General features: G+C 39.1%; 2 protein-coding genes across 2 annotated transcripts; one reads left to right on the top strand and one right to left on the bottom strand.

Annotated features, from left to right (window-relative positions):
* The first annotated feature begins 12,239 nt into the window (after nucleotides 1-12,239).
* LOC124261291 (UPF0449 protein C19orf25-like) lies at nucleotides 12,240-15,113 on the top strand. Its single transcript, XM_046695597.1, has 2 exons — nucleotides 12,240-12,432; nucleotides 14,027-15,113. The coding sequence occupies exons 1-2, from the start codon at nucleotides 12,300-12,302 to the stop codon at nucleotides 14,305-14,307; spliced, it is 414 nt and encodes a 137-aa protein (XP_046551553.1). The 5' UTR covers nucleotides 12,240-12,299; the 3' UTR covers nucleotides 14,308-15,113.
* A 5,166-nt stretch (nucleotides 15,114-20,279) lies between these two features.
* LOC124261290 (NF-kappa-B inhibitor-like protein 1) lies at nucleotides 20,280-27,638 on the bottom strand. The gene is made up of 5 exons (XM_046695596.1): nucleotides 27,299-27,638; nucleotides 26,502-26,614; nucleotides 24,986-25,107; nucleotides 23,073-23,178; nucleotides 20,280-22,021 (listed from the first exon to the last, which is right to left on the bottom strand). The coding sequence occupies exons 1-5, from the start codon at nucleotides 27,469-27,471 to the stop codon at nucleotides 21,432-21,434; spliced, it is 1,104 nt and encodes a 367-aa protein (XP_046551552.1). The 5' UTR covers nucleotides 27,472-27,638; the 3' UTR covers nucleotides 20,280-21,431.

Below are 27,638 nucleotides of genomic sequence, written 5' to 3'. Positions count from 1 at the left end.
GGTGGGGTATATGGGTTCTTGGGCTGGGTTGTGAACTAGTATGGGTTCATGGCTTATGTATTCTGTCCGAAGCTGGGTTTGAGTTGACTTACAAGCACATGTAAACATAGTCTCTCGTACGGACCCTGAAGCAAATATCCAAGAAAGCCCACGCAAGTCTAGAAAATGTGGCAAGTCTAGATTTCCACAGCTATGAACTTTTGTTTCAGTAAAATATGTTCATTTCAGAGACTAGTTGTTAGTCTAATGTAAACATAGTTGTGTAGGATACAGATAGATATTTATCACAGGCTGCCAGAGCTGTCACTATTAATTACTTATTATAAATGTTGTTTACGAATTCCATCTGATAAGACCCCAGCCAAGTCTCCAGCCAAAGACCCCAGCCCCAGCCTATGACACTAGCAACATGAACTGTGGCATGCATCATTAAATCAGCCGACAGGAGACGTGCTAAGAAATAGCCAAAATGGTTAGTTGTCTTAAACAATTACTTTTCGACAGAACACCGCTTGTAACATTACCATTTAGTTAAACATGACCAGGGCAACGACGTACATTTCGCAATAGTGTCTCCCTGAGCAGCAGACTTTTATGGAGGACAGGGAAATATACAATACAACACCAGATCATGTCCAAAAAAAATATTCCTTGCAAGGTATGTACTAATTGTTGTTATTGTCGTGTAAGGCAGTTAGATTTTCTTTCTTCAAGTCAGTGAACAATTATGCACAATGTCACGGCTTTGCAATGTATATGGGTCGGTTTCCGTATATTATTATTGTCAGAATATTGTTGTTTTCATCATTCATATAATTTATACAGCTATACAAACTGAATGTATTTCTACACGAGGAGGGTCAAAACAAGGCATTCGTTAACACTGACTTTATATTTACTTAGTGAGACTCGGGTCTGTTAGTAACCCTTACTATCATAGTAACCTAATAATATATACCATTCAACAAAAGTTGGATATTGGATTTACAAGGTTGATAGAATGCAAATGATGAAGCTTTTACATAAGATACTCACAATTACTTCTCCGGAAGTGTAGCAGTTTATGTAATGCTATATTTGCACTTTACAACTATGGCCGATTCTGGCGTAAGTCATGAGGTGTGATATTGTAATGGTGCATTTGGATAATTTTATTCTGGAAACCCATTTGTCAAAACAATTCCGACCTGTGGCAAAATTAAATATGCTATTTCAATGTAATAAATAGCAAGCTTATATACCAGGGACAGGCCTATGAGCGAGGATGCTTCTCCTTGCTTAAAACTCATATTTCAGTGGCTGTGCCACATAACTGTTAGTGTTCAAGGTGTTTTTACTTCATTCAACAAATTCATAGTGGTAATATGTCTCCCAATGGTCATGTATTTTGGCCAATATGCGATTTTTTCAACACATTTTCCTTTCCTAAAAACGTACTTCTTGTTTATGCTAAATTACGACAAAAGGCTTAACAAAAGGTATCACCACCAACACTTCAACATTTATAATACTAAATGGAGCTCTCATTATGTTTCAAGCTATATGATCGTTTTGTTTATCAAATACATACCGTGTGATCCAACACGTCGGACGTCATGACAAGAAAGTGTAAAGAAGCGTTCAATAACGCGTTACAATTTTCCTTCAACAAGGTATGAAATCGTTAGATTGTGTTGTAAGTCTCACAAAAATGTTATTTCAATAGGCGTCCGTATTTAATTATGTGTTTCTCATCGCCTGACTGTTCCAACAATGGGGCGGGCGGGCGGGCAAAATTTTTAAAAAAGGCCAAAACAAAATGCTAGTCAATATTCAAATATGACTGAATACTCAAAAAATGCATTGGGAATCGCGGCAAAGACAATAAAGGTTTGCCCTAAAATTCCCTACCAGTGTGAATGTTCACTGGTAGAGAACTTGGTAGTCTCTCGTACAGACCCTGAAGCAAATATATCCAAGAAAGCCTACACAAGTCTAGAAAATGTGGCAAGTCTAGATTTCCTCAGCTTCTGAAAATGAAGAAAGTCTCAGGGCTCCTTTTCATTATATATATATGTTATTTTTTTTTACTATGAATTTTTTTCAGTAAAATATGTTCATTTCAGAGACTAGTTGTTAGTCTAAGAACTTGGTTACAGCAGGGATACTCTACAACAGGGATAGGTCACTCGCTTGCTTCTTGACCATTTGTACTAATTAGCGTGTGCCTCGTCATGCTCCAACGCACACAGTGACTTGGTTCATTCCCAGCGCAACTTCGGCTGCGTTTAACAGTACTTCAGCCAGTTTATTCTATCAGTCGGAATTGTACAATGAATGAATGAATGAATGAATAAATGAATTAAGAGCAAGAATTATATGTGAATGAATGAAAGAAATAAATAAAAAGAACAAAAGAAAGAAATACATATGTGAATGAATGAAAGAATACATGATACACCACGGCCATCCCTCCCCAAACATGTTAAAGAACGCAAAACTATCCCTAGAAAACATGTGCTACCATCAGCTGTCCTTTTTGTTTTTAAATCTACTTTTGAGACATGTTTTACATTAGTCAGATATCGTATTGCATGTGTGGAATGCCATGGACATTGACAGAGTGTTAACTGACACTGTCACACATCCCTCAAAAAAACAGAAAGTTTAGAACTATCACAAATCGTTGTAAACACCTTTCCAGTTTTGTCAAATACTAAGATCAACATGAAAGACAGACATGTTAGAACTATAACACTCAAGCATCACAAGCATCAATGGCGGATCAGAACAGATCGGCGATATGTCATATTTTGCGCACACCTCAAATACACCCTAACAAATTGTTTTAGTTATAAAGCTATCACTACTACTTGCAAACACATTTCAACTAAAGGCATATTTCCCTTCTAAAAATTAAACGAACATGTGAAAGAATTTTTTAACGATAGAATTTAGTCTTTCTTCGCTGTGTACCGAGAACTGAAGCACGTGACCTACAACTAGACTAACAACTAGTCTACTAGATTTCCGGTGACAAGCGAATACCCAAGAACCAGTTCTGGTGCCAAATTGCGCGACCGCCAAATATCACCTTACTAGACCCGACCAAGTGTACTACCATGCTTGACTGTCATAGCTGGTGATAGTCGGAATAATTGGATCAGTTGGGGACGATAAGATCGAAAAAATTATTATTCCTTCAAGGATTATCGGTTCCTTACTGACAACCGACAACCATGAGTCAATTCGAAAACATATGAGTACCTTTCTTTAGCTATAATATATTTTTGACAACCAGTGCAGTTCTATCGCTAAAGGTGTTATTCTCAGTATCGCGGACAGTGTTTGTCACAAAACATATTTCGGGAATCAATAACATGGTTAACGTAAAATGCATTTGAGTAATCTGTATTTATATTGAATTAATTAAACTATTAATTAATATACTGCTATTCATAAAACAGCCATCTGTTACCAACTTTATCAAGTTGATGTTCTATTCATATTTGGCCACATTGACTCTGTCATTTCCCTTTTCAATTAAAGTATGTAATTCCAAATTAGAATATTTGTGCTTGTTTAATTTGTTATTTATTTTCTAAATACATTTGTTATTCTGCAGCAATATTTTGTAACTATTTCAATCTTAAAACTACGCTTCCGCCATAGTGGCTACACTGGTCACGTGACGAGCCGAGGCATACGCTAAGGGGCATCGAGGAGTGACCACTCCCCGTTATATAGTCTCCCTGGTTACAGTGAGGGTGGAGTCAGTTCTCCAGTCTATATAACATTTTTAAGGAGTACCTGCAAGTGATCACGATTTCAAGTCACAATATCATTACCTCCCGAAATGGAACTCATTGACAATGCTTAACTCACGTTGTCTGTATAAAACATTTATTTTCAGAATAAGACAATTTAGCCAATATACATGATGATTGTGATGATGATTGTGATCTACACATTGTTGTAGATAATAATTATTGATGACTATCTGTCAATCATAAATAGACGTCAAAATGAAAAGAGTTGTCTCATGTAACACAATGTGCGAATAAACACTACAGGCTTGAGGAACAGACTGTAGTGTCACATCCCTGTTCAGGTGGCGATACATGGCTAGTTCAATCCCATAAGTGGATTCATTACATTGGTTTTTACTGAACTATGTATTTCCGGAATATTGAAGTCAATCTAAGCTTGGAGAAAAATATGCCCAAAAAGAAGGTATGACAGGTCTGCCTTACAACAATATTTATGCCAGGAGATTTTCATCCAAAGTGAACCGATTCTGCAAAATTTATATTTGAAGTAATTCACGCAATATTTAACCCTTCATGGTGGAATTAAAAGCATGGGGCAAATATGACCACATTGTTCTTGACCACTAATGATGTTCCAGTCAACATTGAATATCTACATGGAACAGATGAGAGACGAAATATAAAAATTTTACATTGAGTGTAAATCACCTCGAATTATAGCTTCAAGCATTCAGATGATCTTTAGACACCACAGATACATTAATAGAAACGTCCAATTCCGATTGATGAACAAGATTTTACAAATTGTGTCCCTTCAATTCCATTGTTGGGATTGTGAATTCTCTGTGACAAGGAATAAATTTTCCGTTACATCAATTTCATAATCGCAAATTTTCTGTCACTATAGAGCTATTCAGTGTATTAGATATTTGTATTCTTTTCGCTGATCAAACAGCACATGCTTCTTAATGTGGGCAATACACCCAATCATAACTGTGACTTTGCATGCTACAATAATTCATTCAATCATTTTTTCTAAAATATATCCGTTCATTATAAAGAAATTATGAAAATCTTAATTTATTACTTTACATGATTGTCAAGGGTTTTCAGAGTAATAAAGCTACATTCGTTCATGAAGGAACATAGCATTGAGGTAAACGTTGAATTAATTCCCTTATAAAGTTGATTTTGGACGTTGATTATTGTACCTTACCCTCGCCTTGCAGATACTATAATCACAGAGACTCTCACAAATCATAACGTTTCTGCCCCAAAGCTCACAAAGACTCCACTCTCACTGTAACCAAGTTCCGTACAAGTGATACACGATATTGTGGAGTTGACCGCCATATTTGTGCGTGAAAATCACCAACTCCTAACGCTATCGGATCATAAATATTAGTGGATGCCAATCCTAAATCGTGACAGCGAGTAAAGATGAAAGAGTTGCTTTACGTTGCATGTGACCTTTAAGAGTAACAAGGGCTATACGATAAGTCATATAAAGATATAGAGTGGTGAAATATCTCATTCAACTGTCATACCTCTTGATTTATAGGTGAGTTAGATCAAAGACTGTTAACAGTTTTAGAATATATACTGGCCACATAAAGAAACTGTGCTTTGTAAAAATATTATCCCAGTTGAAAAGTACGATAACAAAGGTACACATAAACGTTAATGGAGGGATCATGAGACCATAACAAATCGGGAGAATTTCAATTGAAAAGTCAATCACAATGACGTCACGAGTCCACAAGCGGGACAGGGGTCAAACGACCATGTCACAAGCTCAATAACGGGTATGTCCACCATTGGCATTGAGAACAGAACATCGACGACGCGAAGAGCTTATCAAACGTGGAAGGCTTGTGAGATGTCACGCCAGATTCTCTCAACCTCTGTTGCAAGGTCAAGGACGTTATCTGGCGGATGAGGAAGACGGCGTAGACGTCGATCCATCTCGTCCCAAACATGCTCTATCGGGGAATTATCCGGTGAATTTGCAGGCCAAGACAGTAAGTCAACGTTGTGGTGTTGCAAGAAATCCATAGCAACCCTTGCCGTATGAGGGCGGGCATTGTCCTGCTGGAATGTTAACCCAGGGCCATGACGTTGCAGAAAAGGAATTGCCACAGGTCGAAGAATCTCATCCCTGTAGCCCACACCAGTTAAGTTGCCCTGAACAATCACCAAAAGAGTTCTTTGGCATGCTCCTATTCCACCCCAAATCATCACGGAACTACCACCAAAGCGATTCCTCTCCAAGACACAGGCCTGTGCATAACGTTTCCTACGTCTGTAGGCACGTTGACGTCCATCACTATGGGAAATGTTGAACCTGGACTCATCTGTAAAAACAACATTTCTCCACCAAAACAAGGGTCTGCGGACATGATTTCGGCACCACATTCGGCGAGCTTGTCCATGACGTTGTGTCAGGATAGGCCGTAGGGCGGGACGTCGTGGTCTGATCCCGTGATGACGTAAACGTTGTCGAACTGTGTTTGGGTGGATACGGCGAAGTCCTGGATTGTGGCGAAGATGGGTCACCCTTATCCATATGTCCTGTCTTGGCGTTGTTACACGTGGACGTCCAGAACGTGACCGATCGATGACGTCATTTGTGTTCTTGTAGCGTCTCACCAGTGCAGAAATGGCGTTCCGGTGGCAGTGGAAACGTGCAGCCACTTGTCGTTGAGACATTCCCCCCACGGACCATCCGAATGGCCTCATGACGTTGTGCAGGCGTGAGGCTTGGCATGCTATGCGTTTCAATAGCTGTTTAATTTTTTGAACAATCGCAAGGGCAGGGGTTGAGCTTTCCAAAGTGACAGTATTGTGTGGCATTCATTTCCTGTTTCTCTTTCCCGGAATGCACGTGCAACAACGTAGTGCACGTCTCAAGGACGAACCCACTGACGTCACGGAACGTGGCACGTGCATGCATGTTGGATACATGTCACTTATTTCTGAGTTTGAATCCTTATGTGTCTACACAGGTTTGATAAGTTTAGATTTTAAATTTTTGTATGCACAGTTTCTTTATGTGCCTAGTATATTTGAATGAGTAATATTACAAACAGCTTGAAGAAAAGGCGGCTGCCCCCCTCATTAACGGTGTGGTAATATATACTGTATATATACACAGAGGGCCGACAGTGGCCAAATTTAAGGGCATGTGTACGTGTGCGTGTGAGTGTGCATGTGCATGAATGTGTTTTACAGACATTGATTTCAGTTCAAACTGCTTACACTGGTGCAGAAACAGATCAATATTGCCAATAATTTCGGTATTCCCTTAACTGTATTCATTTCTTGAATGGTATATGTTGTCTTTATTTTGCTTCTTCTAGGCATGGACGGTGTAATACAAACGTGAGTATTATAATCTACAGTAGTGATATGATTATGATATCACTGTGTAATTTCAGTAGTGTTACGATATTTCCTAAAGGCTTGTCCCATACAAATATTATCATACGATTCCTAAGTTAATGGATGGTAACATGCGCATTTTCTTATATGAACACATAAACGCAAAAAGGCTTGACATTAACGTCACCGAGAATACTTTACAGTCTCCTTGTTACAATGTTGATGTCAAACCTTCTATATTGCTCTACAGAATGAAAACATATGGCACACAAAAGATCTGAAGACATGTGTGAGTTTATTGGTGAATGTTGACGGGAGCTACCAATGTAAACTCTGTCCGGAATCAAGCTCACGGCGTCACAATGTCAGGGAAGGTCATATACACAGGCATACACGAAATGCTGTCAAAATTGGTGGTATGTACAAGTTAATATTGTTGGGTTGTTTAAACTAGTAATGGTATCTCAGTATTCATTCGGTTCTAAAGGTATCTATAACATAACCTCAAAGCCACAATGCTGATATGTTTTTTGACATAACTGTTGATACTCTAGTAATTTGTGTCTTTGCAGATGTTTGGGTGTTAAACTGTTTTTTGGAATGCATTCCAAAACAAGACAGGGGACATTACCACTGCCCATGTGGTAAAGTTTTCCGAAGAAAGTTCTCTCTTGTTCGACATAGGAACACCGTTTGCCCAATTGCTCAGGCAAAATCTGCAAATGTTCAAGAGAAAATGACTTCTTCCCAATCACAGAGCATCCAAAAAGTACAGCGAGACCAAGATCCGAAAGAGACATGTTTCATCTGTAATGCCCTGATCTCGAAAAAGAATATCAAAAGACATGCAAAGAAACACAATGCGCGGGATGACTTGATACACCATCGTGGGATTTGCGTTGATAAACAGCGCGGTCTGTTCATGATAAGCAAGTCAAGAACTGGTCCAGACTACCCACTGCATGTGCAAATGAACACTGTAACTCAACAGATGCAATGTGAACATGAACACTGCAATTTAGGTTTGGGTGTTGCAGCAAGAGGCAATGTAGGTACTTATCAGTGCCCCCATTTGCAATCAGTTATGTTTGCAAGTGCATGTCCCAAAGAAGTGCGTCTTCAGTCAGACTATGCAGAAAATCTTTGTCAACAGAAGGTAATAAATTCAGCGAGCATGGAAATTGCCAAGAAGCTCGTTAATACGGCCGAGAAACACAAAAGCCCTGTTGTCGTTTTATGGGAGCAGAAACACTCTGTAAACTGCCTTTATTTCTCTGTTTATGATGAAACGAAGGAATATTGGGCTAAACTCGGTCGCGCTGTAGTAACATTCACAAAGGAAAGAGGACAGCTAAATTGTGTTTGTTGCAAAACCACCAGATCTTGCGTACACAAGAATCTTGTCAAATGGTATTTGGCACAAGAACACCCAGAGTTGCTGAGCAGTACTGCTGAGAACAACACGGATATCACCGTGTGAAACTCTGGTCTGTTTTGAGTATCTCTTTTATCTAATTGTTCAACAGTAAAACAAATGGCAGGGACCTAGCACTCATGAAGAGTGAGTGATTGAGTGAGTTTGGGTTTACACTGCATTCAGTAATATTCCATATATGGCGGCGGTCTGTAAATAAGTCGAGTCTGGACCAGACAATCCAGTGGTCAACAGCATGAGCATCTACGCAATTGGGATACGATGACATGTGTCAACCAAGTCAGCAAGCCTGACCACCCGACCCCGTTAGTCGCCTTCTCATGAAGAACCAAATTCTAAAGGCACAGCATCTCGGAATTAAACCTGTTTACCTTCGTGATGTGATTGAGACATCCAAGATGAAATCTAGTGAGGATGATCTTGTATGTAGAAATACCCAGAACATCTTCAAGCGTAAGACAGATGCTGGCCTTTTCACTTCCATTGAACAGTTTGTTTAAAAAAAGGTGGTTATCTATATCCTCTTCCCATATTATACAAATGGAAACTTTTGAATTTGGCAGATAAGTTCAAATTCATAAATAATTTTGTTGGTGTTCCACACAGATCTTGCACCTTGGTCATCTAGTGTCCAAGTGACATTGTGGGCTGCAAGTTTCCCAACAGTAAAATGTTAGGCAGTAGGGGCACTTGACTGGCCCACATGAGGTGATGACAGCATGGAGATAGGACAGGGCTTAACAGGAAGGCCAATAAATATGCCTTTCACTTATAGCGTTATCTGATGGTTGTATGATGTGACTTCTAATTGATAATGACCCCAGCACGTGTAGCCTCAATGCAGATGTTCTTAGTCTCTGAATCTCTGGTCTCCCTAGGGCTCCTTTTCAATATAAATGGGCTTGTTTGTTACTATCAAAATTATATATATTCAGAGACTAAGCCTTAGTCTATACTGCTGAGAACAACACGGATATAGGCAGCGTAGATAAAGGGGTATCAGTTGACCATTACTCAAGCGAGGAACCAATACCATCATAACCATGGAAACCCGACCCTTACGAGCATCGGGAAGCAGGTTGTGCGAGGCATATCCACCGTCTGGACGTGGTGCACGCTTAATGGTAAATTACCTAACGTCTCAGAAGAAAATACCACCAGAATTCAAACTTCCGGAAAATACACAGTTAGGACCTGTAGAAAACTTGGCACCAATCGAAACACAATGTGCAATGTGTGGAAATGAAGACCTTGACCAGTATCTGGTAACCAGAAAAGGGAAAATATATGATAAAGATCATGTGTACACAGGTATGTATGCTGAAGTGAAATACTGAATTATGCAAACTATTAATGTTACCTCTAAACCACAAATAACAATACAATTATAAGAAGCCAGTAATTTTTCGACGGACGGTGTCGGTTGGGTGATGTGAGGCGATTATGCCTGGAAACCGTGCATTCTGGACTAAATAGAAATGATGTGAAGGATGTGAAGGTTCTCAGATTACATAAAATGTGGTCATATAAGTGTTATCAACCTTAAACAAATAATACATTTCCCGTTTTGCTGATAAAACGATATTTTTAACTAATAATTCTTAAAAACACATGATACATGTTTAACGAAGTGAAGAACATTGCAAAAGTTTTTCATTTCACGCAAGAAGTCGGCGCGAGATTTCTGTTGACAGCTGGTGAGATACGGGCGGGTCGAGTTACCTCCAGCCGCAGCCTGAGAATACAATGACGGAGACTGGCCGCCAGCCTAGGTAACCCAACCCTCCACAGGTTCTCGGTGACTGGCTCTTCACAGTGACTCCCGGCACACGGCACATGGGAGCCAACCCCCTATGTAAACATGATTTAGTTCCGAGTAGTAAATATTCCGGTTCGGAATAAATGCCGTGAAATTGAGAATGGATGACACGAATAAAAATTCCGCACATACGGCAAATATTCCATCGAACAGGAACAAATACCGTAGGCCTAACCTATTCCAGTCATTATTGAATGCAAAATGGACTCATCCAACTTGTCAACATCCGGGATGTCTACCAACTGTAACTTGGTTACATGTTGACTGTAACCTGGCTACTAACTGTAACTTGGTTACATGTTGACTGTAACCTGGCTACTGACTGTAACTTGGTTACATGTTGACTGTAACCTGGCTACTGACTGTAACTTGGTTACATGTCGACTGTAACATGGCTACTGACTAACTGTAACTTGGTTACATGTTGATTGTAATCTGGCTACTGACTAACTGTAACTAGGTTACATGTTCACTAACCTGGCTACTGACTGGCTGTAACTTGGTTGCATAGTGACTGTAACCTGGCTACCGACTAACTGTAACTTGGTTACATGTTGACTGTAATCCGGCTACTGACTGACTGTTAATTGGTTACATGTTGACTGTAACCTGGCTACTGACTAACTTGGTAACATGTTGACTTCAACCTGGCTACTGACTAACTGTAACTTGGTTACATGTTGACTGTAACCTGGCTACTGACTAACTGTAACTTGGTTACATGTTGACTGTAATCCGGCTACTGACTGACTGTTAATTGGTTACATGTTGACTGTAACCTGGCTACTGACTAACTTGGTAGCATGTTGACTGTAACCTGGCTACTGACTAACTGTAACTTGGTTACATATTGAATGTAACCGTGCTACTGACCAACTGTAACTTGGTCACATTATGACTGTAACCTGGCTACTGACTGACTGTAACTTGGTTACATGTTGACTGTAACCTGGCTACTGACTGTAACCTGATTAATGAAGGTAACTTGGTTACATAATAACAACTCTTTTTAACACAAGATTCATTTAGAATCATCAGTTCACATTCTAGGGAATTTACAATGTATTTTCATAAAAAAAATTAAGTAACTTTCACACGTGATAATTGCTTCTTGATAGCCACATGATTTGTTCCATATGTGTTTTTTCCTTTCCGTTCCCCCCCACGCCCCAATTTTTAAGACCACCCCAACAAACAAAACCCTCTTTTAGACACTTTATGATGTGTGTGGAAGTTCCTCTTTACCCGGAATAAATTCTGTGTGTGCGGAACGAAATAATTGTTCCGCTTGCACTATTACAGGAACAAATGTTGGAATGAAAAGTTCCGCCGGAACTCTTACTATGGGGGAACCAAATCTTTTTTACACCTACTCAAAATGATTTCCATTTGTGATTTATTTATGATAAGATAAAAGTGAAACGTTCAAACTAAAGAATAAAATAAAGCAGTTATACATAAAACAGTTTACTGTGTTAATAAAACAATGATACTAACTTTTCTTGAAGGCAAATGTAAAAAGACAAGAAACGTTTTTACATTAAAACGTTACCATAACCGTACGGTAGCTGGGTACTGTCTATTAAAGATGACAAGGATGTACGTATGGCAAGCGGCTTCACACATGACGCCCGCCACATTTATCCTATACACAGATAAACAACACAACACACAAAGGATATGATTACGGTTAGTGACACTGGAATACTGATGTTGACCACACTGGCACTGTGTGATTGATACAACTTTGCAACGCTAACTGACTGACAACAAAAACTTTGTAATATTACACGCGAGATCTGTCTGTTGGGGTGAATTGCCTCCCTTGAATATACTACAGTCGATAAAACGAACACATGCACACGCAACGTTTCCTGTTTTCTAAAACTGTAGATTCGTAATTAAATTTACCCAGATGAAAATGTCAGGCACATCCAGGTTAACCGAGAGGCCTAAGCCACCTACGGTAGACGAGATAATGTTAGATATTAAATCGGCAAAGGTGGACGACCCTGTGTTCACTTTCGGAGTGACAGGCATATCGAGAGGTAACAGCTTAGTGGGAGATGTTTTCGTTAAAATATTCTGGGGTGGGGTAGCCTTGTTGTTTAACCGTTTGCTTTTGTCACGCTGATGCGTGTTCAATTAACAAATTTTGTGAATACTGTGATTCTGTCTTGTGGCTCCTACATATTCAGGCAACAGAAAGGATTGTAAGCTTGTTCTGTCATGATCTATCCCGGCACGTAATGACGTGTATGCACAACAGTATGCCAATCAAGTATGGTCGTATGATAAAGTTTTCGGATGGCAGCGGTTACTTGGGGTGTTTCGTCACTCAGACATTTTGTTTGTGTTGCTGCAAACTGTCATAATATTTGTGTAATATTTCGATAGCACTAGCACTGTGGATAAGAACATATCTCAGTCCACCCTTACCTCGAGATATATATAGTTTGGCATGAAAGTGGACCTGTTTTTTTTGTAAATATCTCTTCATCCAATGACCCAATCGATCTCAAACTGTGAAAGTATGTGTTTTGTCAGTGACAGATTCTTTAATACAAATGCATAAAATTGGTGATTTGCAATGTGATTAGGTTGTCTGACAAAACATCCACTTGCACAGTTTGAGATCGATTGGATTATTGGATGAACTCATATTATCTAAAATACTGGGTCGACATCAGCTATGCCAAACTATCCAGTGTGAGATGCTTCCAAAATTGTGTGTGAGACTATGTAATGACTCATGATCTGAAAGACTTGAATACTTATCTAGGATACACTACACTATTTAACCACCATTCTCCCAGTCTAAAAAATAGAGCTTGACTGTGATGTAAACCTGTGAATGGAGTTAGGATCCAAACATGCACAGATTATGTGTCTAGGTTGGTTTTTAGCAACACATCTGCTCATGGGCGTCATCATCTGAATCGTGCATCACTTCAGGCTTTCCTTCAACATCAAGTTTCCGTCTTCATAGTGTTGGGAATTGGAAACCGAATCCATTATTGATTATGGGAGGACTTTTGGTGAATGATTATCGATTATAATCGAAATATATACATTTTTAATGTAATCAGCAATGTTAAGGGTTTTTCCCCAGGTTTTTTCTATATCTAAATTTTACTTTCTGCATACAAATTATTTATGTTTAATTGGGTTATACTAAAACAACAAAATTATGATTAGTGGAAAATAAGATTTTTGCAATCAATAAATTTTATTAATCCTTCTTTCGATTGATTTTTGATTATTTTTGATCATCGGAACACTACTACGTCTTCAGCAACCCATGCTTGTCGTAAGAGGCGCCTGGATCGGGTGGTCAGGCTCGTTTACTTGGTTGACACGTGTCATTGTATCCCAATTGTGTAGATCGATGCTCATGCTGTTGATCACTGGATTGTCTTGTCCAGACTTAGTTATTTACAGACTGCTGCAATACAGTTGTAATATTGCTGAGTGCAGTGTTAAACAACAACCAACCAACCAACCATCATCAAGGTGACACGTTATAATATGACTGAAATAATATTAAAAGTGGCACTCAATCCAACCCATTCACTCACTCACTCACTCACTCACTCACTCTTCCATATAGGGCTCAGTAATAATATATTTTATTCCATTCAGATTCGACGCCATTATCAAGTGTAGACACATCATTTGATATCGGCAGTCATGGTGAGAAGTCCATGGAGAGTGGTGACCACATCGGAAAATCACCAGAAATGCCCGATATTGGAACAACCTATCTAAAAACACTTCAACTCTTGAATACAACTGAACTTTTGAAATCCTCCTCAGAAAACTTAAAGGATCAGTTTGAGCAGCTGGAGAAGCTGGGTACAGAGGTCACAGAAGCCATCGCCGAGTTGAAGTCAGCAGCAAAGACGGTCAAAACCAAATCATGAGTCCTCTGGAATGGAATTCTAATGTTGCAATAGTTACATAATTTGAAGAAATTGGTACAGGTTATGTGTTGTTGGGAGTGTTCATTGGACATGGAGGGTCGAACTAGGGAATTCCGAGGCACGGGAGGCAGTGGGGAAACGTAGTGATTAAAACGTTCATCTGTAATGCTGCAGTGTAAACCACATGGGTAGACTGTGTGTGAAGCCTATTTTCGGGGTCCCGTGATATTGCTGTAATATTGCTGAAATGCTCCCTCCCTCAGATGGACAATAGCCAGCATACAAAGTGTGTACAGAGAGACACCTTTTTAGGGAGGCATGATTATATTTCCATCTGCTCATCAGTCAATATGTTGTCTGAAGGTAGCAGTGAAATTCCAAATTTGATTTACAAATTTTCCATTTCTTCAGCATTGTGAAAAAAAGAACTTAAATCAATTTTGAACAATATGATGCTTCTCCCAATTTGCCTCAGTTTTATTTTGGAATACTAGATAAATCCCATGCACAATTGCTTGATTAACATGGTAAGAGTGTGTGACATGAATGATTGTGTGCCATCCATTTTGTTCATGATTCATGTTCATGCTATCGACCACGTTCTTCTGGCCAAGGACTGATTATGTGCTAGATCTATTTTACTATGTGTTATGTAATGACTATAACAGGAACACTGCTGATTGTGGCTAAGTCAGATTTACGTCCGGGACATGGTTTTGTTGACCTAAGAATGGTCACTTGTTGTTTGTTTTGAATAAGAACATGCCATATTCACCATGTGTATATCATAAAATGTTTGTATATTTCTAGACTATTCTATGGCATGTGAATTTCTCAGTTTCAACAGGGTGCATGGTCACCAGATGGGCACAATCGCTGTGTAGAGTTGCTTCCCTTTGGGAGAGTTGCTTCCCTTGGGCATGCCTGAAACCAACTTTCACGGGTTCAGATCTTGGTTTGCCTTGTTTATGTGTCTAGGTTTGTCATACCCCAGATTTGGAGGGTAGTTGAAGTGGTAAACGCCTGACATGCATCACGCCTAGCTCTCCTCCAACAGTACCCGTGAAGATCCGGGTTAGAATTGATCTTCAGTAACCCATGAAGATCCGGGTTAGAATTGATCTTCAGTAACCCGTGAAGATCTGGGTTAGAATTGATCTTCAGTAACCCGTGAAGATCTGGGTTAGAATTGATCTTCAGTAACCCAAGCTTGTCGTAAGAGGCAACTAATGAGATCGGGGGGTAAGGCTCGCTGGCTTGGTTGACACATGTCATCGTATCCCAATTGCGTAGAACAATGTTCATGCTGTTGATCACTGGATTGTGTTGTCCAGACTCAATTATTTACAGACCGCCGCCATATAGCTGGAATACTGCTGAGTGCGGCGTAAAACTAAACTCACTCACTTTTCCAACAGTAGACAGTCACGTTGTCATATAACTGGCATATTGTTCAAACCAGTGCTAAATCCACCCAGTGACTCCTTGTCGAGTCCTGGTTTCAAATGCTCACTGTGAATATACATTTTCATGAACATACCTTTGTACTATTGTTCCTTGATCATCATCACTCATTTATTTGTTATATAATAATCAGATAAAAACTCTATATGATAATTCATATTTTTAACAAAATTAACCAATTATTCTGATCAGGTAATTAATGACATGTGATATTAACCCTGTGTCCTTTACTTCTACATTAAGCTGACTTGTCATAAGAGCCGATTAAAGGGATTGGGTGGTCAGACTCACTGACTTGGTTGACACATCTTCATATCCCAGTTGCGTAGAACGATGTTCAAGCTGTTGGGGCGATGGGGTAGCCCAGTGGTTAAAGCGTTGGCTCGTCACGCCGAAGACCCGGGTTCGAATCCCCACATGGGTTCAGTGTGTGAAGCCCATTTCTGGTGTCCCCGCCGTGATGTTGTTGGAATATTGCTTAAAGCGGCGTAAATCCAAACTCAGTCAGTCAGTCAGTCAGTTGTGAGTCATGACTTCATGATTTGACTATAATGGGATGACCTATGACCTTTATTTAGAGGTAGCGTGCATGATGAAGTGATTTTAATGAGATTGCCTTGTTATGTTTGTGTCTTGAATCAGTTTCTGTTTATGATTGAATTTTTTACATATAATTGGTGAAAAAAAAAGAAATTCAATTTGTTTTTGAAAGCAGTCATCGGATAGGTTCAAGAACCTCATTTAGCTGAGGGTACATTGCTATTGTTCACTAATTGCCCCTTCTGTAACCTCCATCGGCTTGTCCCGGAATAACAGGAGCACGTCATGAATGGGTTCACTGCCATTCGTCACCACTCGCCCATTCCTGTAACTAACCTCCATCGGGAAATCCCGGAATAACACGAGTGGATCATGAATGGGTTCACTGCCATTCACGTGTCCCGGATAACATGAGTTGGTTACGAATGCCAGACGTCACCACTTGCCCTTTTCAGTAACCTCCATCGGCTTGTTCCGGAATAACATGAGTGGGTCACGAATATGGGTTCATTTCCTGCTCCACACACAGAACGGTGTTGTATCAGAGTACAAGATCTGATGTTAATGATATTGAGCAGTGATGCACTAGAAGTGCATTTATAGCATTACAACCATGTACTGCAGTATAAAGTTATCAGAGTCTAGTCTGAATGTTTGATTGTTGTGATCAGAGACCATATATATATGGTCTCTGTTGTGAGAGAGTGACCTTTACAATTGTAAGTATTTATTATGCAGATTAAAAAGGATGTGGAGGAGGAACTGTTTCATTATTTATGAGCTATACACCAGAACAAAAGATGACCATAGCTTACTATTTGTTTTGTTTAAATAAGTGAGGTATTGAAATTGCCTCATGTTTTGTTTTTGTCAAAACACTTCTGTACAAAGTGTTTTTATGTCTCTTCCTGAAAGGGATGCAAGGCGTATTGTGTTTTGGATAGGTTCCGTGGACGTCAGTGTCTGTTTTCCCATCCTGTTCCAAGCCACAACTTGACAACATTTGTAATGGTTTTCAATGAAATTTAGCCCATTAACTTTAGTGGAACGTGTTACTGTTTTTAAACTTTTGGAAAGTATTTTCATGGAAGTAATGTTTACTTAGTCTCCAATGAGGGTAGGGTTGATTCTGGGGCTGTAACTTATTTCAACACAACTTATGAATTGCTCATCGGCATTTCGGTGCCAAGAGCTATTCTTTGCAAAGTTTTATTTTGTAATGTGTCTGTGGAAAATATTTTGACTTAGTCTCCAGGCTTTGTCCTCATGTCTTAACTTCTCTGGCGTGATAGAAATGGATTTCATGTGGTTCCATCTGATGAAGGTGGTGGTGCAGGAACAGCAGCAGCAGCATCAGAAGATGAAGAGTTCAGGGAGAGAGATGCACTATATATCAACTAATCATATGTTGATTGTGGATGTTGTCTTTAACAAAAAAGATATATTGATGGCTTAGAGTTCATCATGTCAAAACCGCCTCCGTGGTGTAGTGGTTAGAGCGTCCGCCCAGAGAGAGGAAGGTCACAGGTTCAATCCCCGACCGCGTCAAACCAAAAAGACGTTAAAATATGGTACTTGTTGGTCCCTGCCTGGCGCTCGGTATTAAAGGGTACAAGAAGGACTGGTCGGCTCGGAGTCAGTATAATGTGTCTAAGTGGGGTATTCATGCTTCACTGCGGCATGGTATCTCAGTGGGCTAGCACTATAAAACCAGCTTCAGTCTGGGCTAGTACAAGCAGCCGCACATACACATACACACGCATGCACACGTCGTCATATGAGCAAAATTATCTCAAGCACGACGTTAAACCCAATTTCACCTCACCTCATGATGTCAAAGATCGGATTCCATTTCCAGAGACAAAATCCAAGATCAGATCCTCTCAATTTTGTGCCTTAATTCCAATCTCTTGTTTTGGTTCTAACATATTCATTCAGGCAAGTTTCAAGCTTCTTGGCGTTAACTCACTCACACACCCGTACAAGTGCACACTACAAGCAATACAAAATGGTGCTCAAGAGTTCACTGGACACAAACACACCCCTAACACTAGAAACCAAAGCCAACTGAAAAACATTCCAACCATAGTCATATTTCTAATCAAAACCTGCCTGCTGGGACGCTAATAATCCCACATAACCTACTAGTACTAGTACGAGAGTCATCAGAAGATGTCATATCCCCCCCGGCCCCTACATATTTGAAAGAACAAATCATCTGACAGTTAATGTCTTTTTAGACCAAGTCCAAATCGTTTCCATGGAAATCATGAAAAATATAAATGCCAAAAATCTCCAAATAGCAAAAGGCACCACTTTAGCTTATGTTTGATATATCTACCAAGTCTTGAAGAAAGATATTGACCGGTTTTCGAGTTGTGCTCCGGAAACAAAGCTAACCCTCATTTCATTAAGTTCAAATCGTTTCCATGGAAACCCAAGAAAAATGAAAAACACAAAAATCTGTAAATAGCAAAAGGCACCACTTTAGGTTCTGTTTGATATATCTACCAATTTTTGTGGAAAAATATTGAAAGGTTTTTGAGTTATGCTCCGGAAACAAAATGATTACGGATGGACTGAGGGACGAGCCATCGACTATATCCCCCCGCATTACATGCCGGGGGGATAATAAAAACTGACATAACATGATAACAATAAGAAAGAAAAAGCTCCAAAATACCAACCTAACCCAGACACTTGATAACAGTGTTAGTAGCTACACCGAAACGTTGCTCATATAATAACAAGAAGACAAAGTCATCAATATCCACCGCTATGGCAAAATACTCTTCATGATTATGTCTACGAGTTATGATTATGTCAAATATTTAGGTGTGTATATAGAAAAGTGGAAGGAGAGTATTGAAAGGTTTTTAAAGTTCTGCTCCAGAAAGGAGCAGTATCACCAATTTCAGTCTATGTCAAACTTGTTGCCATGGAAATGCCAAAAATATTTTATTCAGAATTCCAAAACTACCAAAAGGCACCAGTACACCACCAGATCTATGTATGTGCCAAGTTTGGTGAAGAAACATTGAAGTTTTAGAGTTCTGCTCGAAAAGAGCACTACCACATTTCAGTTTTGTCAAACTTGTTGCCATGGAAATGCCAAAATATTTTATTCAGAATTCCAAAACTACCAAAGGCACCAGTAGAGTTCTGCCAAGTTTGGTGAAGAAACATTGAACGGTTTTAGAAAAAGAGCACTACCACTAATTTCAGTTTTAGTCAAACTTGTTGCCATGGAAATGCCAAAAATATTTTATTCAGAAATCCAAAACTACCAAAAGGCACCAGTACACCACCAGATCTATGTATGTGCCAAGTTTGGTGAAGAAACATTGAACGGTTTTAGAGTTCTGCTCCGGAAAAGAGCACTACCACCAATTTCAGTTTTAGTCAAACTTGTTGCCATGGAAATGCCAAAAATATTTTATTCAGAATTCCAAAACTACCAAAAGGCACCAGTACACCACCAGATCTATGTATGTGCCAAGTTTGGTGAAGAAATAGTGAACGGTTTTAGAGTTGTGCTCCGGAAAAGACAAAAGTGCACGGACGGACGCACCACGACGGAGTCAATTTTCATACCACCTGCAAAACGCGTTGCGGGGGATAATAAAGAAGTTGTATATCCATAGAACACTCCCCGTTGTTAATACAGTCGAGTTTCGGCCATGAAGTACATGGGTACAGGTCATCTGATGTGGGTATGAAGCATCCAAAATATTGTTAGTCCAAATTTGGTTACGGGTCGACCAAAAAAGGTACGACAAAAATTGGTAAGAATCTGATGAGAAATTTACGTACAAGTTAGCCATTTCTGTTGGGTACAAATTTCTGTGGGTACTGATGGTCTAGTATTGTTGCCAAATGTTATTTAAATCATATGAATCATTTAAAAAATGAACAAAATCTGGCATACTAGGACTCAACTGCAGGCTGTAATGGTGAGAGTGAGTTTAGTTTTAAGCCACACTCAGCAATATTCCAGCTATATGGCGGCAGTATGTAAATAAAAGAGTATGGACCAGACCATCCTGTGATCGACAGCATGGGCATCGGGTTGTCATGGTGATAGACTGCATCACTGCTTTACCTTAACTAACACTACTTTACTTGCTGTAATACTGTCAATACAGACTGTAAAATAGAATGATCTGACATGAAGGTAAAAAAACAACCATTGTTTTGTGAGTTTTGTGAACTCTCTGTAACTGTGTTACATGGATATTTATTTATTCAAACATACATGACCCATTCAACATATACCAACAGTGTCTTAACTGACACTAAACATTTATCACAGTCTACATTTGATCTAATTTGAGTGAAAAACTGAAACCTGTACCCAGTGTGCGAAATAGTCACTGGCCTGCTAGCCCATGGCTTGAGAAATCCGGTCGGGCCAGTAAATCTCCACAGTCACTGGCCCGACTGGCAAGTGAATTTTCATGGGGTCATATTTTACATATATCACTCTCTCCGACTTGTTAAGTTATAATACACTTTAAAAAAATGCAACATTATGGCCTCATAAATTATGGTATTTACATTTTTGTAATCTTTTGCTTAATTTCTACATTCAAATTTTGGGCTAGTGAATTATTTTGTGGGCTAGTAACTTTCAGGCATAGCTAGCCCGACTGGCAAGCAAAATTTGGAAACTATTTCAGCACGCTACCTGAACCATGCAATATTCCAGCTGTTCAATTTCAAAGTTCATCAAATTCACGTTTTGATGAATATTCTTCAAATTTTCAGTTATTATGTAAAAGGGCTGGCCAAAAAGATTGATAATCATAAATAAAGTCGATGGGAAGAATTATTAATGATTGTTGATATGAAAATTGTATTATCGATAATATCTTACATAGACTATTGTGATGAAATAAAGTTTAAAATTTAGACACAATGCACAAAGTTTGTCTTTATACCTGAAATTATGTTCAGAACACTGTTTTTGTAAGTAATCAATGCATAAATGTCTCACCACTTGCCATAAACATAAAATGTGTTGATTCATTCAGACTTTTTTTCATTTTTGTTAAAATTACCTTCCCGATAAGCATTGATAATTGATCAATATATAGTTCCCGATCATTGGCCAGCCCTAATCATGTGACTTGTTTCGGCACTGTTTCTGCTACTTTGTTCAGAGCCTGTGATATTTCTTTCACTTTCTCCATGATTTTGTCCTTGTCTGTGTCTAATAGCCTTTTCCCAAATTTCTGTGTGAATTTATCCGGATGCCATCGAATCTGCTGGTCCCTTAAATATTTCCGAAATTTCGCACTTGATTTGTCTGGTAAATCACAAAATAGCACCTCCGTGAAGTCATGTAGTGAGCCCCTACCTGGCCATGGTATATCACTGTAGCTCAACTGGTCATCGTTGTCTTTACGCAGTAAACACTCAAAATTCTTCTCATACAGACTTTTTCGTCTCTTTTTACGATTTTCCATGTCACATTTTTGACTTGCATCATATTTCCTTTTCAGTTCTTCTCGGATATTTCGTAACTTTTCTTCATCTAGGATTGCAGACTTTTTTGTTTCTGCTGCTTTTCTTTTGTGCCTGGCCTTTGCTTGTGATGGTGGTATGTCACGCCCTGTGCTCGTATTATGTATGTGTTTCCGTCTATAGTTTGAGTACACCTGATCTGCCCATTGGTCATAGGATTCCTGGGTGTGGTCTTCGTAATAATCTGAAATGAAACAAGAGTGAGTGAATGTTGAGTGAATGGGAGTGGTATTTGGGTGAATGAATGAGTGAGTGAGTTCAGTTTTATGCTACTTTTAGCAATATTCCAGCAATATCACTGTGGGGGACACCAGAAATGGGCTTCACACATTGTACCCATGTGGGGAATCGAACCCAAGTCTTCACTGTGACGAAAGGATGCTTTAACCACCAATCTACCCCACTGCCCTTGTGATAGTGGACTGAATGTGAGTGAATGAATATGTGTACCACAATCGCAATGTAGTGCAATACAATATATTTGCCAATATACAGCCCTACTGTTTAATGTGGATGATTTCAATGGTATGTACTGTCTGTATGAAAAGGATTTATATGTCAATAGGATTTGGCCATATGACAAAAGAAATGAAGTTTTTGAATAGCTTTTAGTTAGCTACTCATTATGAAGTCAAGAAATAATAAACTGCTTGTTACTGGGCGAGGTAGCAATTCATGCATTGGTGGATCCAGAGAGGGGTGGGGGTGGGTGTGTGTGTGGTGCGCACGACCCCTTTTGTCCTGAAACTTTATTAAATGACCATTGAAACTCTCATGAAAATCAAGTCTTTACCCCCTTTCTTAAAAAGCTGTGTCTGACACTGTCATGGTAGTGTGACATCATGTTTGAGGAAAGTTGTTCAACGAATATGCATACAAGGGAGACAATCCCCACTGCAAAACAAAAAATGCTATTATCTCCCTTTGGTTGTATGGATTCCCCTTGTTCCATTTATTCTTTAACACTGCAGCGTCAACATAGTTGAAGCTATCTCTATGGTTGTAATAAAACATATACACAATACATTAAATTAAAGCCAAACAAGCAACTTGACAAAATTCAATAAAATTTAAACCGAAGTTAAAACATACAGCAGAAAGTTTCGTATAGCATTTTTTCATGGTTTTTATGCTTTTAGAATAAGGGGGAAATGTATCTCAGTGTTATACAATTTCTTATTTGGAAATAAGGACTCCACCCGGACAGTGTTATAATCACAATCAATCGGACTCACCGTATTCGGTGTTGTATCTGCCTGTAAACTCCTCTTCTTCCCAGTTAAGTTCTTCTTCTAGCTTCTTTTCCCACGACTCTGATGCTGTTCTTTCTTGAGCTTCCTCCTAGATAAAGGAATCAGAACATAATGTTAGGTTTGCTTGATCAGGCTGTTTAACAGCATTATTCCTGGAGTACAATGGCCGAAGGGTCAACCCTGCATGAGTGAATGATACCCAATGTACAGACATTGCAAAGGTCTAGCAACTTAATAACAATACTCTCTTGTATATCTAGTGAAAATGAAAGACTAATATAGCTATATCACTAATGTCTGTAAATAATTGAGTCTGAATTGTGATAGATATCATAAGCAATCATCGAGCCAACAAAGATTTGGTTGGTTGGTTTGTTGTTCAGCACTCAGCAATATCCAGCTATGTGGTGGCGGTCTGTAATAATTGAGTATGACCAGACAATCCAGTGATCAACAGTATGAGCATCGATCGATGCAGTGGGGATATGATGGCATGTGTCAACCAAGATCAGTGAGCCTGACCACCCGATCCGATTAGTCGGCTCTTACGACAAGCATGGGTTGCTGAAGACCAATTCTAACCTGGATCTTCATGGGTCAATCAAAGAAACGTGATGTGCGATGAATATAGCATGCCTGACCAAGTCAGCTCAGACAACATCCGTACTTTGTAAATAATTACTGAAACATTTGAACTATGGCAGCAACATAAACTGAATAACTGACTCAGCATTGAATTTGAAAACACATATCACATCAAATGATGTTTCTAGACTTTATAACAAAACCTAAAACTAATCACTGCATGGTGCTGGGATTTGACCCATGATCATTATCAGGAGATAATAGTGTGTGAACACTGTTTAGTTTGTAGATTTTTATTGTTTCCAGATTTGGAAATGCAAGTAAAAGATTTGAGATGCAACAACAAAGAGTGAAATTGAAAAATTACAGTCAAACAACATTGTGTCGAAACTTTTGAACTCTTCGTTGTCTCAGTACAAGATTGGTCCTGGTGTAATCAAACCTCAGATAACTGGACTGACAGACTGAGTTTAGTTTTACGCAGCTTTTAGCAATATTTCAGCAATATCACGCGGGGGACACAAGAAATGGGCTTCACACATTGTGCCCATGTGGGGAATCGAACCCGGGTCTTCCGCATGATGAGCCAACGCTTTAACCACTAGGCTACCCCACCACCCCCAGATAACTGGAGGTATTGACACAAGTGTTTTGAACTTTAACACAACTCTGTTTGACCGCACACACACACAGAAATCAGATGAAGATGTTCTATTTGATGCACATTGACTCAGTGAAGAAGGTCCGGCACGCATGACAAAGACTAAAATATGTGTATCATGGTTAAAAACAGATTGGTTTAAATGACCATTTTTTTAGCATCCCATGGAATTTCATTCTCTTCCCACAGAGGTTACTTGTCATATCTTCCTACGAACCTCTGTTCTAATACGGCCATATCTCCCGGTTCTCGTAAAGTCCCCTAGCGACAAAAAATCGTAACACGACTTATCTCCCTTCTTTCTATCCAATTAGAACATGTGTTACATCGACTTAGATCCAACTTGACTAATACAAGCAAATTTTGGGCCACAAATATCCCTCCTCTGCCGGAGACTTGTGTTGATGTGACACACAAGACATTTAATGGCTAGCTTGTCCGTTGTCAGTGAGGGCGATTGCACAACTAAATCTGATTGCAACCAATCACAAATCCAGTGAAATGAGGTTTGTAGGAAGATATCACAAGTAGCCTCTTTGGGAAGAGAATGATGGAATCTCTGAAACTAACTATTTGTTAGCTTTTCAAAAGAAATCAATATTTGAACTCTGTAAAACCCTGCTGATCATATTGATGTTGGGAAGGTTACCTCCTGTCGATTCCTGTTGACTAACTGGTCCAGCAGCTGGCGACAGGTCACTCCTTTATGGTTCCTCACCTCCAGAGTTTCTGGCACCGTCTCCAACAGTGGTAGCACCAGGTCGTTGTAAGCTACAACATCAACACAGTTGTATAACGTCATGTAGTGCCTATACAGAGCTCCAGATAAGATTTAGCTCATGTGGGTACTGTACCCACTGTATTTTTTTGGAGTGGGTATTATGAATGGTGAGTGGGTATTTCATTTTCCGTTACCCACTGCTTTCAAATATGTGCGTATTTCAGTCATTTTACTCACCTAAGTATTATGTCATTGAGTAAGTTTACTAAGCAGGTATGTTCTACCTTATGTCATACCTAATCAAAACTAACTTAAATATAATGGAAATGATTTCATAAAAAATCACTCATCCTATACTGACAGTACAACACTTGTCCTATACTAACAGTACAACTTGATAACAATCGATGTCTTTTTCATAACGCAGTTTATTTTATAAATACATTCCGCGACGCATTTAAACTTTTAAACTGTGATTCAACATTTTTAAATGCATAATTGGTACACAAGAATTATTTTTCAACGCGTAATTGGAAATTTTCTATGCGCATTTTACCCGGATATGCAGCTTATCTGGGCCTCTGCCTATATATAACAATATTCCAGTTATTCCATCTATGCAATTTGGATACAGTGACATGTGTCAACCAAGTCAGCAAGACTGACCACCCAATCCCGCTCGGATTGCTGAAGACCAATTCTAACCCGGGTCCTCAAGGGTGCTTATCAAAGAAAATGTCAACTTGCTAAACACTCCTAACGCAGAGGATCCACATATCCGGACTGCATTTCTCACTCTTAGTGTTTCTGTCTACAGGTAGATGAAGACTGACAAAGTGACACAAACAGTTACACACTTTTCACCAGGGCTGGGTATTGCAGAGAATTTTCATATTGCAATACATTGCGATGCGAAAGCATGTATTGCGATATGTATTGTAAACATTTTTATTTAACATGCTTTATTATATTAGTGATATGTATTGCAATAAGTATTTTTGTTAAAAAGAACTTCTGCAATATTTTGCAACACAACAAAAACGATCGCAATATATTACTTATGCAAAAATCGAAGTTCTTTTAACAAAAAATAGTATAATGCTTGATTTATAAAGCAAAAACACAACAAAATCACCATGCTTGATTAAGCTTTAATAAAAACTTTTAATCATGACAAAATAAAAATGTAAATAATATTTGGCACAAATAAAAAAAGGAAAGGAACAATTTATAAAACGGAAATATCCGAAGATTTCCGAGTGTTACGAAGTCTTTTTGAATGCATGTCAAAATACCGGTTTTCAATCAGCGTATTGCAATATGTATCGTTTTCATGTCTGAACCGGTATATACCTGTAAAGCGGTTATATTGTGCAGCCATACTTTTCACTGATATCCTAATTACATGTATGTTAGTACAGACCAGGTGACATTTGTCACAAACCTTCTCTGGAGTGCTGTGGGTCAAGATCAAGTGCTTGCTTTAAGATGACATGAAGAGGGAGGTCTCCACCATTGTCTGGCTCAACAGCACTCACACCTTCCTTCAACAGGTACCTGCCAGTAACAACATACAACACGCAGAATTGGTACCACATTTGCAAATGCAAAAACACCTGGTTTAGTAATTCATGTATGATACACGAGAATCATGCATCACATTGTCATAATTTGTTTGGATACAAGAACATTCTACTAATTCCATATGAGATGTATTTAAATAAAGGCTGGTGAATCAGAAGGATCTACAGCAGACATAGCCGAGAGCTGCGATGCAGTCCTATACAGTCAAGGCATCACCCTGTATCGCGACACCTCTACAGCGACAACTGGAATCGCGATGCAGGGTCATGTCTTGACTGTATAGGACTGCATCGCGGCTCTCGGCTACAGCAGACAGTGTGCCCATTGATGATAAATTCACCTGTTGATGATAAATTAACCAAGTTAATTTCTCCAAGTGATTTACGACATTGCCTTATCAGTCAATGAGCATTATCATGGAGATATATCGGCACATGTATCATAGTTTTTGGACGAAAGTTTTAACATGGGTTGTAAAAAAGGGCGTTGCGTTGAACAGATACATGATTTGTAAACTCTTGATGGTGCCTTGTGTTTAAGGTAATGTTCTACAATCGTTCCTGCAATAATCAAGACAACAATGGATGCTCTTAAGTGTCCGAAAACTCATAAAACGAAGATATGTATAATAATACTAATGATAATATGTTAAATTACCTCAAGACACCTCCTGATCCTTGTTGACAACAATAATGGAGAAGTGATCTTCCCTTTGTTAATTCCACATCTTTTAAGTAAATTCTATGCTTCTTGGTGTAAGATTTAAGTTTGGAGGGTCTGTCATCTTTGATGTATTTCTTCAGTTTTTTAACTTTGTTTTCGTCAAGCATATCGATTTACTGTGTGATTGTTGCTTGAAGAATGCATAACATATTCCGTTACTAGGGTGATTTCTCAGTGAATCAGCTGAACTCAAGACAGATTGAAACAAAGCGCTTCGAGAAAGATTCTAAATTCTCAAAACGTTAAACGTTGTCTGCATGAACCGGAAGTTTTG

Source organism: Haliotis rubra, unplaced genomic scaffold (assembly GCF_003918875.1).
Source record: "Haliotis rubra isolate DU_JTF1 unplaced genomic scaffold, ASM391887v1 Scf795, whole genome shotgun sequence".
Classification (NCBI taxonomy): Eukaryota; Metazoa; Mollusca; class Gastropoda; order Lepetellida; family Haliotidae; genus Haliotis; species Haliotis rubra.
The sequence above is the reverse complement of the archived record's forward strand: the minus strand, read 5'-3'. Positions and strand labels throughout refer to the sequence as shown.

Bases quoted from the DNA above. Each gene is read 5' to 3' on its own strand.
- LOC124261291 (XM_046695597.1), top strand. From the start codon at position 12,300: ATGAAAATGTCAGGCACATCCAGGTTAACCGAGAGGCCTAAGCCACCT. The intron at 12,433-14,026 runs GTAACAGCTTAG...TATTCCATTCAG, and splicing joins AGTGACAGGCATATCGAGAG to ATTCGACGCCATTATCAAGT.
- LOC124261290 (XM_046695596.1), bottom strand. From the start codon at position 27,471: ATGCTTGACGAAAACAAAGTTAAAAAACTGAAGAAATACATCAAAGAT. The intron at 26,615-27,298 runs GTAATTTAACAT...TGTTACTGGCAG, and splicing joins GGATCAGGAGGTGTCTTGAG to GTACCTGTTGAAGGAAGGTG. The intron at 23,179-24,985 runs GTAACCTTCCCA...TCCTTTATCTAG, and splicing joins TCAACAGGAATCGACAGGAG to GAGGAAGCTCAAGAAAGAAC.